This window comes from Pelecanus crispus, chromosome 6 (assembly GCF_030463565.1).
Source record: "Pelecanus crispus isolate bPelCri1 chromosome 6, bPelCri1.pri, whole genome shotgun sequence".
NCBI lineage: Eukaryota > Metazoa > Chordata > Aves > Pelecaniformes > Pelecanidae > Pelecanus > Pelecanus crispus.
Window position 1 is genome coordinate 53,816,045 of NC_134648.1, and position 14,039 is coordinate 53,830,083.

The 14,039-nt window shown below is 41.3% G+C and overlaps 1 protein-coding gene across 1 annotated transcript in view; it reads right to left on the reverse strand.

Moving 5' to 3' along the window:
• Positions 1-14,039, reverse strand: part of KCNK10 (potassium two pore domain channel subfamily K member 10) — a 74,072-nt gene that overhangs the window by 27,637 nt on the left and 32,396 nt on the right. Inside the window, exons 3-4 of the mRNA XM_075712774.1 lie at positions 7,488-7,605; positions 4,118-4,278 (exon numbers count right to left, since the gene is read on the reverse strand). Coding sequence (XP_075568889.1) covers positions 4,118-4,278; positions 7,488-7,605 — 279 coding nt within the window. The remainder of the gene's footprint in view (positions 1-4,117; positions 4,279-7,487; positions 7,606-14,039) is intronic.

Below are 14,039 nucleotides of genomic sequence, written 5' to 3' on the forward strand. Positions count from 1 at the left end.
AGCTAGGCCGGGGGATGCCGGGGCAAGCCGTCCCTTGTGTGGCATGGGCTCCATGCTCACAGTTACACTGTTGGATGGAGCAAGAGTCCTGTTAAGGACATGCGTTGGGTGAAAAGACTGCTGTGCTGACAGAGAAATCTTCCTCTCCTTCCCGCCTGCCAGTGTGCGCATACTGCCTCTTACCTAGCCTCAAAAATGATCCTAACAACAATGCAAGATCAAGTTGCCTTCAAATCCCATCTACCTGTACAGACGATGACAAAGTTGTAAGGATTTCAGGAGCTCTTGGCTGCCCTGACACCAGCCGCATAACATCCATCCCTAAGGGTGAACAGGATAAACAGAGTCAACTGGAGACAGACAGAAGCAGAGTGTTGAGGCATATGCACATGGAAACTTGATATATTATAGTATCCAGGACACATGCAAAGTTTCTTCCCATTCCCTTCCTCAAGGGTACAAGCTGGACTGTCCCAAATTGCCCTTGAGAACCCACTAGAAGGCAGATAATACAGGTAGCTAGTGAATGCCATCTTAGAGACTCAGCTACAAGGCCTGTGGGGGCAGACCTTGCACTAATTTTCATATCTGTTAATTGCTTTTCAAAATGGGATGATTAGAACTGCATGTGATATTCATGGTGCAAGTGCACCATGGATTTGTGCAGTGGTAGAACGGTCCTTTGGTTTTCAACTCCTTTGCTGACACTCTTTTTTCCCTTTTTTAACTGCTGCTAAGTTTTGCAGTGTTATTTTCAGACAACCATCCACAGCAATCCCAGGTCCTTTTTGGAGTAGTGAAATTTGATGCTACCCCTGTATGAATATTTTAGGATCTCTTTCCTCAAACTTAAGAAATATGCATTATTTTGTATCAGTGACACTGGATTCCATTTACCATCTTACCATCCTTTTGCAGCTTCCATTTTAGCTATCCTGAAACATCTAGAGACATAACTTGGAGACACTGTCACCTGCATATTCATCTTCTTGTCTGAACCATTCAAGGCTATCCCTGTTACAACAGTAAGATCCCAGCAAGGAGTCCAGTAGAATCACACCAATAATGCTACCATCTATTCTTAATCTTCATTTACCCTTTAAACCTGCACTAATGCGTAAGACCTTCTGTCTTACCTCATCACAGCTTCATTTCCTTACAGCCTTTCATGAGAAAACTTGTCAAAAGCTTTCTGAAAATTCAATTTGTTATATCACTAAATCATTGATACAAACTCAGCGACCCCTCAGCTAGCTCCAAAAGATTGGTGAGGCACACCACCCAACATTTTATTATGCTTTTCAGTGTCCTTTTAGCCTATGATTGTTCCTTTTAGTTTCCTCCTAACTATTCTCCTAATTTTTATGTCTTCTCTTTAAAGGTGGTAGCAGGTTGCTTTATGCTCACAAACATGCTGAATTTGAGTTCATCATGGAGACAATTACAAAGTAAGAAACAAGAGTTACACATTGAATTAGATTTTGTACTCTGCTCAGGATTAAATCAAGAGCTGTTACTCCACTTGTGGATTCATCTGATTAGGCCTGAACATTTCTGGACCCTAACAATGTAAACACAATGTGATAATAAATTACATAAGTACTAAAATTATAATGATTATTATATTCTGCATTAGCTAACAATATAAAGTATATATGATGTATAATATATTAATGATCATATATAATATGTCAAATGTCATGTAAATAATCATATAAAGTGAAACCACTGATATTAAGACTAATTACTAAGACACTTGTAACTTCTAAACTATATCAGGAATATTTCAAATAGCTGCACCTCATTACTAGGAATATTGAAGGAAATTATGTATAACCCCATCCACCAAATCACAAAAGAACAGATATAATGGATTTATGAGAATCAAAATAAAGGGAAAGTACACATCTTGGCTAAACAAGGGGACCACAGAGCTCTAAATTGCTTTGGAAGCTCATGAAATAACAAGGAGGAAAAGAAATAATTTAGATGGTTATAAACAACAAGCAACTGCAGTAACTCAAGAAAAGGAAGTAGTACTTTGAATACCAAAAGAACTCCCATTATGTGCCAAAGGGCTATATTCTGTATGAAACATTAGTATCGGCATTCATCTGTGAATCTTAAAATACTTCAAATAGCACATTGTCTTGGTTTCAGCTGGGACAGGGTTAATTTTCTTCCTAGTAGCTGGCATAGTGCTGTGTTTTGGATTTAGTAGGAGAAGAATGTTGATAACACACTGATGTTGTTGCTAAGAACTGCTTATGCTAGTCAAGGACTTTTCAGCTTCCCATGCTCTGCCAGTGAGAAGCTGGGAGGGAGCACAGCCAGGACAGCTGACCCAAACTGACCAAAGGGCTATTCCATACCATATGACATCATGCTCAGTATATAAACTGGGGGGGTTGGCCGGGGAGCTGCGATCACTGCTCGGGAACTGTCTGGGTATCGGTCGGCGGGTGGTGAGCAATTGCATTGTGCATCACTTGCTTTGTATATTATTATTATCATTATTATATTGTTATTATTATCATTACTATTTTACTTTATTTCAATTCTTAAACTGTCCTTATCTCAACCCAGGAGTATTTCTCACTCTTACTCCTCTAATTCTCTCCCCCTTTCCATCGAGGTAGGGGGAGTGAGCGTGTGGCTGCGTGGTGCTTAGTTGCTGGCTGGGGCTAAACCATGACACGCATGTATTATTTTATTCGTAAACTATCATACTGACAGTTTAATGGTCTTGTCCATGTCACCCAGAAAGCCAATACCACAGCTGACAATTAATCAAAGATTTTCTGACATTCAATTCATATCATGACTTCAAGATTGTAGTTTTTCTTAGGCAGAAGCAGGCTGGAAAGTTCAGAGATTCCTTTGAAGCGAAGCATGTATAATAGGAAGCTAGGTAAAAAAGAAATTAGGGATCTTAGCTACTTCTGGTTTTGCAGACCCAACCTGAGCCACCTTTCAATAACCTTATTTTCATTTCATGAAAATGTAGGCCATTTTCAGGTGCTCTCCATTCGGGCATGTACATGCTTACTCATCCATAATCGCTAGTCACATTTTTCCACATTTAGCCTGAGAGATACTCCTTATGGCTGGTCTGGGACACTTCACAGTAATTTAATCAAAAGAGAAATTGCTCATACTCCAGTCTAATACTCAATTAGTTCCTTTCAAAAAGAGTTACAAGTAATTTGCTCTCATCTGTGGGAATGTTTTAGAAATAGATGCCTATTAAACTAACCAGCTTGGACAGCTTCTCATCCACTCCATCCCTGGAAAGACTTACCTCCAGTTACAGTGCCTCCAAGGGAAGCATCACACAGGTCACTTCTAGAAGTTCTGCTTCAAAGAGAGAATCCCTGAAGTGAACCATTGGCAAATTAGCAAAACAGCATCTGCCAGGTCTGCAGCACTGCTTGCGAAAGAATTGCTTATGGTGATAGAGACTCAAAAAATGGGGGTACTGGCAACATGAAGGGAAATTATATATGAGAAAGTCTATACAGAAATCTAGTGTAGGATGTATCCATGGTAGGCAGGGTGGGTAAATACCATGAAGATGATTCCAGTCAGTGGCATTATGCCAGTTTTTGCAGCTGCAAATCTACTCCAGCACATCTGTCTTCTTGCAGTGAAAGCATATCACTCAGCCCAAGTTCACATTCACACCAGTAACCCTGCTTTCCAAGTCTTTCAGGCTTTATTAGTGATACAGTCAGGATCTACTCCGCATCCCTGTTCCTCCAGAAGTTACACTACCCTCTCTGTTTTCAGTGAATGGGCATGCATGTCCAAAGCAACCTGTTATGTTTTGAGGGCTGTTTTACAACCAGTCCTTGCAAGAAACCTAGCTTAGGAGATAGAGTCCCCAGAGATATCCTCAAGAAGGAAATTCAAAACCTGATCTATAACCCCTGCATCACCATCTAGAGAAGTCTATTTCTCTCCACTGACTACAGAGGCCTCTAAGGTTGTTAAGCATCATCTCAACTAGACATGTAAATATTTCATGGTGCCCAACATGTAAAAAGGACTGCAAGTTACAGCAACAGAATTAAAAGCAAGTTATACAACTCAAGCAAAAAACTGACAATGAACTTACTCTGAAAACATTTTCCACCCTTGCGATACCCTTCCCAAAGATGGTTCCAAGTTGGTCTCCAATCCCAGCCAGCAAGAAGCCAAACAGTGGAATCCCAAAGATGGCATACAAGATGCAGAAAACCTTGCCTCCAACAGTGCTTGGGGCAATGTTCCCATACCCTGAGGAGAAAAACAATTGTCAGACTCTCAGAACTTCTACATGGCTTGTTAGAAAAACTAATTGGGTTAGAAAAACTGCTGGTCCTGCAGGCATACCTTTGTTCCACATGTAATTCCTGTTTACAGACTTTCCACGGCATGATGTCATTTCCCAGGCGAGCTACACCCTGTGATTTAGTTCTTGTAGACTCAGTTACCCGTATTTTCTATAGATTCAGATCCTAGCTAAAGTTACTGTTTGATTAATTAATCTATCTTGACTTATCATGGCACAAAAATCACTCCATGTTGGCCTCGTGCCTGCGCTCTGCTGCTCCTCTTGGGCTGTGCCAATGACTTCCTGACAGGAGTGTGATTCACCTGACAAGGCTCATTTTCAGTGGTTAGCTCATAATTTCCTCAGCCCCTCATCACACTGACTAGTTACACTGCAGCCTCCAAACTGTACCCATACTACACGAACCTGCCCTTGAACTCTTTATTCAGTTCCCCTTTCAATTTGACAATAAAGAGCCTAACATTTGTATTTCATGAGGTTTTCTAATAGCTTTTAGCAAGGAAGTTTTTAAGCTTTCACTCTGAAGATCCTACTCCATTTATATTTAAAAATCATTATTGATGCTGTAATAAAGGTGCATATGTGCCTGCCTTCCATCCTCTGTTAGGGTAACCTGGGGATGTTGAAAAGATGACAGATTCTGACCAAGACATAATTACCCAGCTGTATATCCTGAGTGAAAACTCTCACTTTGGCCCAAGCAAGTTTGGGCACATTTGCTTTTGATTCCCAGCCTTGTAACTCCAGATAAAATATTGGGAACATCTGATACTGGCAAAAAGGCAGCTCTCCACCTGTCCTATGAAGTAAATGCAGTCACCACAGTTTGTTCAGGCACTTCTTCCCTTCCCTGCACCACCCATGTGAATTTAACCTTAGGAATCTATGTAGAGCATTATGACTCCAGCAGCCATGGTATTTCTGTTAAAATGTTAATGTTAAAGAGAAAAAACAAGAATTGTGGCAGTAATATTTGCACCTTTTTATTTAAGATCAGGTATCTATTGAAATGTTATAGAGATTTGCATTCTGACTACACATAATTATTTTAATATTAAAAATGATCACACCATCACAAATCACTGATGAAATAAAGTGTTAACAGAGCATCCAGAGAGATGGAGATCTAAGAGTGTCTGCTTCATCTACAGCAATTCCTCCTGGTCCTTGGGAATTAAGGCTGGGCTCCCAGGTCCTAATCCTGTTAGATTTGTGACACTGGCACTGGATATATCTCTCTGTCATGAGATGGTGAAAGGACTATGGTTGGACTGGATGATCTTAAAGGTCTTTTCCAACCTAAACGATTCTATGATTCTATAACTATGCCGACACATAACACTGCCTCCCCCTTCAATCCACAGTCCTTTTCATGGCTGCATCCATGATCCCAGATTTCTCCTAAAAGTCCAAGAAGATCCAGGCTCCACAGTCCAGTGGACTGAGGTTGACCAGGTAATCTACTGAGTGTCTGCCTAAGAGGAGGCCTAACAGGGCTCTTATGGATAAAATAAAGTCATTTTCGTGCCCAGACACAATACGTAGACTCTATGCAGCCTATAAAAATCTCATTCATGGAGAATTTAAAGCAAATATGGGCAAAAATCCAAGCTCTTTTCAATAAGTTATTTAAATAGCAGATGTCAATGAATATGCCTACATAAACTATGCCTACATAGTGGCATTTATTTTAATGAGTAATTTAAAAGCTTGTCACTTGGGTCTATTGAGTAAACAAATATTAAGGGAGGGTTTTCTTACATTTGATTCAGAAGTGTTTTCTTTCTCAACACCCGCTGGCTTAATGTTACTGTTAGAAATATGTGGTAATGTAGCTTAGTACATAAAGGAACACAGGGAGGGGTATGCTATATACAGTCACTCTTTTACGCTCACTCTTGACAACAAAGAAAAGGCAGAGCCAAAGGCACAGACTCCACTGTTTGAGATGATCACCACAGCAAGTCTTGTAACTGCCACGGGGTTTTTTGTTTTTTGTTGTATTACCTGCATAAAGAACTTGCAGAATTCAGTCAGATTCTCACACTTCAATGAAGGGTGATGTGATTGTCAGATTATTTGTCTATACAGTTGCCAGTGTGTGCATCACAGTTGTAATACAGAGAAGCACTTTATCCAATAAATATATGATTTCCAAATAATCAGATCTCTTGACCTCTAACCACGACAACACTGAAATCAAGCTTAAAATTATAAAACCACTGTATAATTATCAGCAGATTAACTTTAACATCATTCTTATCAGTTTATCACGTTTTTCCTTCAGACCACCTTCTGAAATCCCAGCTGCTTGAACAATCTTCAAGAGAGGAATTGGCTCACAGAGGAGAGGATAAAAACCTTAACATATCTAAGGCCAGCATTCAGAGATCAAGACACTGAATACATTGGACAAAATGTATAGGGGGGACAGATGATAAGGGCCTGAATAATTAACTTACTAAAATTTGTGGTTCAAAAAAAGCAAATGGAGCAGTTCAGTATACCCTTCATCTAATACAGAGAAATGCATCAATATTTCAAGGCCACAAATTCTAGAATGGAAAAAAAAAATGTTTTTTTTTTACACAATGTACAATTCGTGGAATTCCTTCTAATTATTAGTATGAAAGCAAGGAAGGATTTTAAAAAGGATACTTATGTGAATATATTTCCAGTTACAAGGAGTAGGTTATAAGAATTACTTCCATCAAACTTCAGAGCATAAGCCAAAATTAATTGATGTACTTAGGAAGAAAGTTACCTTTATGTGTAAATTCATCTATAATATTAAAATCCAAATGCCCAACAACCATAGAATAGTTATTTCATTGGGTACTAGTTCTTGATCGTTTTAGTGAAAGTTAAGACCACCTGCATCTACATCAAGAACAGGGTTATAAAGCCTTAGCTACACCAGTGCTACCTGTTCTCAGTTCAGCATTGCTATTCTACCCTAATTGTGTAAACAGTTTCTGATATTTACCCAGAGGCTCAATGCCCTTGACACATACCAGAGGCATACCTTCTGAGAATTGAGAGAAATACAGTTCAGCCACTTTATTTCTTTGTGATCTACCTTCCTCAAACTGATTTCATTATCCAGGTCTCGGTGTGACTATGTATTTTAAAAGATAAACAATAAACATACCTATTGTTGTGATGACTGTTCCAGCAAAGAAAAAGGCACTTCCAAGGTCCCAATGACTGCTGTTGTTAGAGGAATTTCCTATGGGACTGACTCCTGCATTATCAGCATCAATAGCATGCTGAAAAAAAAGAGACAACAAATCAGCCTTATGCATGCCTTACTATATCCTATGCAAGTCGGTATAGGCTCCAAAGGGAAATATCCAGGACCACGGGAACAGCTTAGATTTAAACTTTTTAATACCTGCTCAAAGTATAGTAGCATCCTCTGTACACAAGAGCTGAATATATGAGTAAACTAAATAGCTATTAAGGTGGAAGAAAGATACAATGCATAGACAAATGACAAAAGACATAAAGCAATTGAGAAATAGAGGACTGACACCACAAAGAGATCCATAAATATCATTCTTGTAGTAATAACTCCCAAAGGAAAAGTTCCACAATGGGAACAGCTGATGTTAGAACTAGCAAGAAGTGTGATAAATACATATGTTTATGAAGTCAACTGAAGCTAGTCAACCAAAGCTTTTAATTCCCAGACAATTAATAATTCATTAAGTTATTGATATTTTATGCTAACTAAAGAAAAAATAGGATCTATAGATCCCACTTGAAATGAACGAATAGGATAGCTATGGAAACATCATGAAACAACTTTGTGATCAGTTAGGACTTCCAAGTTGCCACACTGGACACGACCGCGTGTCCACAAATATAGCACGGTACAGAGACTCACAGCTAGTGTTTGAATGAACTAAATTCAGAACAGAAGCTGAGGTAGCTATACTGCCTCCCAGTCACTGTCCTACATCTCAGACAGCACTGAATCAAACCAGGCAGGCATATTAGCCTGCTGAATGTTCGCTTGGGAATTTCTAAAAGTGCACCATATTGTGTTATGGGGACATACACGTTTGCCTTTCATTGCAGATTCAGAGTCCAAAGGAAGATAGAGCTAAATATATCAGCCTCTGTGCTGGTTTTGGCTGGGGTAGAGTTAATTTTCTTCATAGTAGCTGCTATGGGTTTATGGTTTGGATTTGTGGTGGAAACAGTGTTGATAATTTCGAGATGTTTTTGCTACTGCTGAGCAGTGCTTACACAGAGACAAGGCCTTTTCTGCTTCTCACACTACCCCACCAGCGAGTAGGCTGGGGGTGCACAAGAAGATGGGAGGGGACACAGCTGGAATAGCTGACCCCAGCTGACAAGTGCAATATTCCATACCATATGACGTCATGCTCAGCATATATAACTGGGGGAAGAAGTTCGGCGTTACGGCATTTTGTCTTCCCAAGTAACTGTTACATGAGAATGGAGCCCTGCTTTTCTGGAGATGGCTGAACACCTGCCTGCTGATGGGAAGCAGTGAATGAATTCCTTGTTTTGCTTTCCTTGCATGCATGGCTTTTGCTTTCCCTATTAAACTGTCTTTATCTCAACCCACGAGTTTTCTCATTTTCACTCTTCTCATTCTCTCCCCCATCCCACCGGGGGAGACTGAGCGAGCAGCTGTGTGGTGTTTAGTCGCTGGCTGGGGTTAAACCACAACAGCCCTTTTTGGCACCCACTGTGGGGCTCAAAGGGTTTGAGATAATGACAGATTTGATTGGAATGTGCTAGATTGAATTTATAGCTTATTGCTGTTTAGCTATTAATCGGCAGGCTTCTGTGCTTGCCATGGCACTTGCTTGCCTCACTGTGTATTAGAGTCTAGTGCTTCTTGGTGGCTGCTTTTTGCTTTTGCTGCTTGCCGTGGTGCTGTACTGCTTATCATCTGACTCTGCTGTGCCTGGGAACATTCTGATAACAGCAATGGTGGTGTGCCTGGGCTGGCAGATGGCCAGGGCATTGCTGCTGTTTCTGTGCTGCTGTACTGGACGGACTAAAACTCCAGTGTGAACTCGAGTTGAAGGGACTATGACCTGTGGATGAGTCCACATGGGAGCAGGACACCCCAAAGCGTCTGTGGCCATGGATAAGCCCACGCCAGAGCAGGTACATCTTGAAGCGTCTGTGGCCATGGTTATGTCTGTGTCACAGCAGGTATATATCTGAAGGGATCGTGGCCCAAGGATAAGTCCACACTGGAGAAGGTACACCTCAAAGCATCTGTGGCTGTGGATAAGTCCGTGTTGCAGCAGGTACACCTTGAAGCATCAGTGGCTGTGAATTAGTTCATGCTGGAGCACCTCAAAGCGTGTGGCCATGGATAAGCCCATGACAGCAGCTACACCCCTGGCGGGAGTGCAGCCATGGGTAAGGCCACGTTGGAGCAGGTTTACTTCTGAAGAGACTGTGGCTGTGGGTAAGGCCACACTGGAGCAGGTGTGTCTCTGAAGGCATTGTGGCCCATGGAGAAAGCCACACCGGAACAGGTGCACCTCAAAGTGACTGTGGCTGTGGGTAAGTCTACGTCGCAGCAGGTATACCCCTGGAGAGACTGTGGCTCATAGCTCAGGCTCCACTTGGAGCAGGTACACCCCTAGAGACTGCAATCTGTGGATAAGTCCAAGCTGGAGCAGGGGCAAGGGGAGGAGTTCACTGCAATGTTAAACACTATGGTCTGGTCCAAAGGGACCAGGGGTGGAGATTGTAATGGAAATACCTTTAAATTGTTGTAACCTGGGATTTGAGTTGCATGTGATGGGAATTACTATAGCAGGAACCCCTTGTTGCTAGCCAGGTTAGCAGTAAGGGAAGGAGTTCATTGCAATATTAAACCCTATAACCTGGCCCAAAAGGAGCAGGGGTGGAGATCATAATGGATATGCCTTTAAATTGTTGTCACCCATGATTTGAGTTGCATGTATAGGAATTACTATAGCAGAAACCACCTGAATCAATGGAGGACAAGCCATACAGAAGCAGTGCGAGTGCAGCAGTGACCCAACCTGAGCTGGCTTTGACTCCCAGGAACTCCACACAACACACCACGTCTCCTGTCCTGAGTGACCACCATAACACATGGAGCCCAAAGTCATGGACTAAATGAACTTTAGTGGACTTTTTGTGGACATTTCTGGACATTTTAAATACATTTCACAGGGGTGGTCCATAGACTAAGGGAATGATATCTATGTATTGTATCAAAGGATGGGAAGGGAGGTGATGGTTAATGAGGACGCATTGGATAGTGTGCGACCTGAGCATGGCATAAATGGTATGGAATAAAGGGTGGAGAATGTGCTGGTTTTGGCTGGGATAGAGTTAATTTTCTTCATAGTAGCTAGTATAGGGTTATGTTTTGGATTTGTGCTGAAAACAGTGTTGATAATTTAGAGATGTTTTAGTCATTGCTGAGCAGTGCTCACACAGAGTCAAGACCTTTTCTGCTTCTCACACCACCCCACCAGCGGGTAGGCTGGGGATGCACAAGAAGTTGGGAGGGGACACAGCTGGGACAGCTGATCCCAACTGACAAGAGCGACATTCCACACCATATGATGTCATGCTCAGCATATAAAACTGGGGGAAGAAGGAGGAAAGGGGAAACATTTGGAGTTATGGTGTTTGTCTTCCTAAATAACTGTCACACATGATGGAGCCCTGCTTTCCTCGAGATGTCTGAACACCTACCTGCCGATGGGAAGTAGTGAATGAATTCCTTGGTTTGCTTTGCTTGTGTGTGCAGCTTTTGCTTTACTTATTCAACTGTCTTTATCTTGACCCACAAGTTTTCTCACTTTTACTCTACTGGTTCTCTCCCCGATCCCAGCAGGGGCAGGGAGTGAGCAAGTGGCTGTGTGGTGTTTAGTTGCTGGCTGGGGTCAAGCCATGCCAATCTCTCATCAGCATCTGGCACATTGAGGTGAATCGCTCTAAGTTCACTTTTGAGATGCCCTTTCGTACATATTCTCTAGCTGCTTGTAAATGTCATGCAATCTATTGCCTGTTGTAGAGAAATTCAGACCTCACTCTGGAACAGCAGCTAAAATGACTGCCTTTCAAAGTAAACCTCTCCCTCTTAAATGTTCCCAAGTGAGACTAGTTTCCATAAAACCAATGCAAAGGAACCAAGTTTCTTTCTTTCTGTCTCTTACCTTTTCCAGCTCTTTGCCTTTCTCCCATTCTGTTCCAACCTCACTTCATGTTGCTGTTTTCATGATACTCACACTACTGCCATATCTTCTGCTTCTCTCTCACTCTGATATTTTCTTCTCCCTCTAAATATTGCCACCAGCCTTTAGCCTTGGTTATTTCAGTGAACTTATTCTCTGGCTCAACAGCAAAGGCAAAGTGCTACCTCTTACATCCTGTCTTTGACTTTGTTCAACACAGAATTCCCACCTATCAGTACAAGTTTGTTTTGCCTTTTCTTATTACATTTCTTTAACCACTTCTCTTTTCCCTCTGACTTAGGATCTATGAATTGTCAATGTGGCTTTTATTTCACCTTTTTCTATACAGTCCATGTGCAAAGCAAGGTTAACTATTCTATTTTACCATTGCCCCACTTCTCATCTGTTCATATCTATGATTTCTCTCCTGATATGCTCTATAACCACATATTCTCTTGTGCTTTTAGCACTGACTTTTAAATACAACCATTTAAACACCTCTTCTATCCCTAGCTTTCATGATACACTTTTCTCCTCATTCACCTCTTCCCTCTGATGGCTCAGTTATCACATTTATTCTTTTCTTCCCCTTCCATTTTGCACCTTTCCTCACTCATTTTTTGCCTATATTTCCAGCTGACTTCATTGTCACAAATGTTTCTCTACCACATTTTTTTTTCTTGAGCTAGTTTCAGCTAATCTGCTCCCCAGTTTTTAGTTATTCATCACATTGCCCCACAAAAAGGGAAAGGAGTGGGAGAAGAGGTGCATGGGCAAGAACAGAGGCCAGCTATCAGAGATCAATATGGGACAGCCTTTTTTAACAGCAGAGCTGCTACATGCCAGGCTAAGCTGATTGCGAAATTACAGCATGAGCAAGCTCTGGACTGAACTGGTTGCATTTCATGTGGGCAGAAAGCCAGGGTTCCTCAGCACCTGTCCATACCTCAAGAAACAAGGATATAGAGCAAGGAAGTGTTTAGGACCAAACTCTTTGAAAGGGCTTCTGTACCAGTTGCTGGCATATTGCAGGTGGTGTGAAAGCAGAGATCATTTGTTTATTTACCCAGAAGAGTGTAAATCAGCATAACAGACAGGTTGCTTGTTTAAATAGGCCATGACACACTGTCAGCTACCCCAGCATGTTAGTTCTGCCAAGGAATGCTGCTTGCCTTCCCCTTGAGTGTGTGAATGTCAGCGAGCTAATTACAACACATTTTAATCACATTTGAGTTTACACACTTTAGCAACTCTATTAGGGGCCAAGCACTATCCCCTGAAGTGAAGGACTGTCCTGTTGCCTTAGGTAGCTTTGAGCTTCTCAGGCTCCCTGCTCATCCAGAAAAAAATCATTTTTTCTTTAAAGCTTGACTGATATCATTCATTTATAAATATCCAACTATCCCAGTGCTATCTCTTAATACATAGTATTTTGCATACAGCAATGGAGGACAGAAAAGGAACAGTAAGAGGAGAGCAGCCCTGCAGTTAGCAGCACTTAAATATGCAATTTCAGGTCATGCGATGGGTAAAGGATGCCTTATTACCACCACCACAAGTCCACCTACACAGAAGTATCCTGCTAGATGAAGACTGACACAAAACTCAAACAAGGACACTATCACTGGCAAGACTCTCCCAGTTCACACAGACCATGAAAATTTACAACAGTTTCCTATCTGTGAAACTTCAGATAGGCTTTGCAGCATGACCTGAAGAGCGGCATTCTCAGGCTATCTTGGAGTAGGGAAAGAACCAATTTCCAGAGTGCTAACCACTCGGTTGGCAAACCTTCCACATTTAAGACATTTTAAAATAGCAGTTTCAGATATTTGTATAGTTGAAGTAGCATCAAAAGTAACAGGTCATCAAAGTACCTATAGCTGTTTCACACTTACTGCTTTCCTGATCCCTTCTTCCTTCTCAAGAGGAGTTACCTGCACATGCACAACATTTTTCCAGTATTTTTTATGAATTCAAAAAGCACTCTAATGAATAATTACTGATCTACGGTAATTTATCTTTTGAAATGCCACCCATTCAGGGAAGGCAATAACTTGGAATACCTCAAAGGGCTGAAATTGTCTTTCTTGCTGTTCAAGTTATGGATGTGACCTAAAACCAATAGGCAAACAGGAGTGAGGGAAATGGCAAAACTACCAAAGTAAATCCAAGTGCTCAATATTATTATTATTTTTTTAATAATTGGGTTTTTTTCTGATCACAATTTTCAGTTTGGTTCCCTGTCATTTTACAGATGTGTATTTTACTCTCAGCCTCTTTGGTATCAGCACACTACAGTCCTTCTGTAACCAAAAAGACATGGTGTGGTGAATCTGCATGGGACTGAAGGCAAACCCCACAGCAAAAGCCCAGCATATGTGGTGATACTGGGATGACTGAATCCTGTATTCCCAAAAAGAGTGCAATCCAGACTCCATCTCAATCTGGAATAAGCTTTATCAATTCCACCTGTTGATATTCAGGCA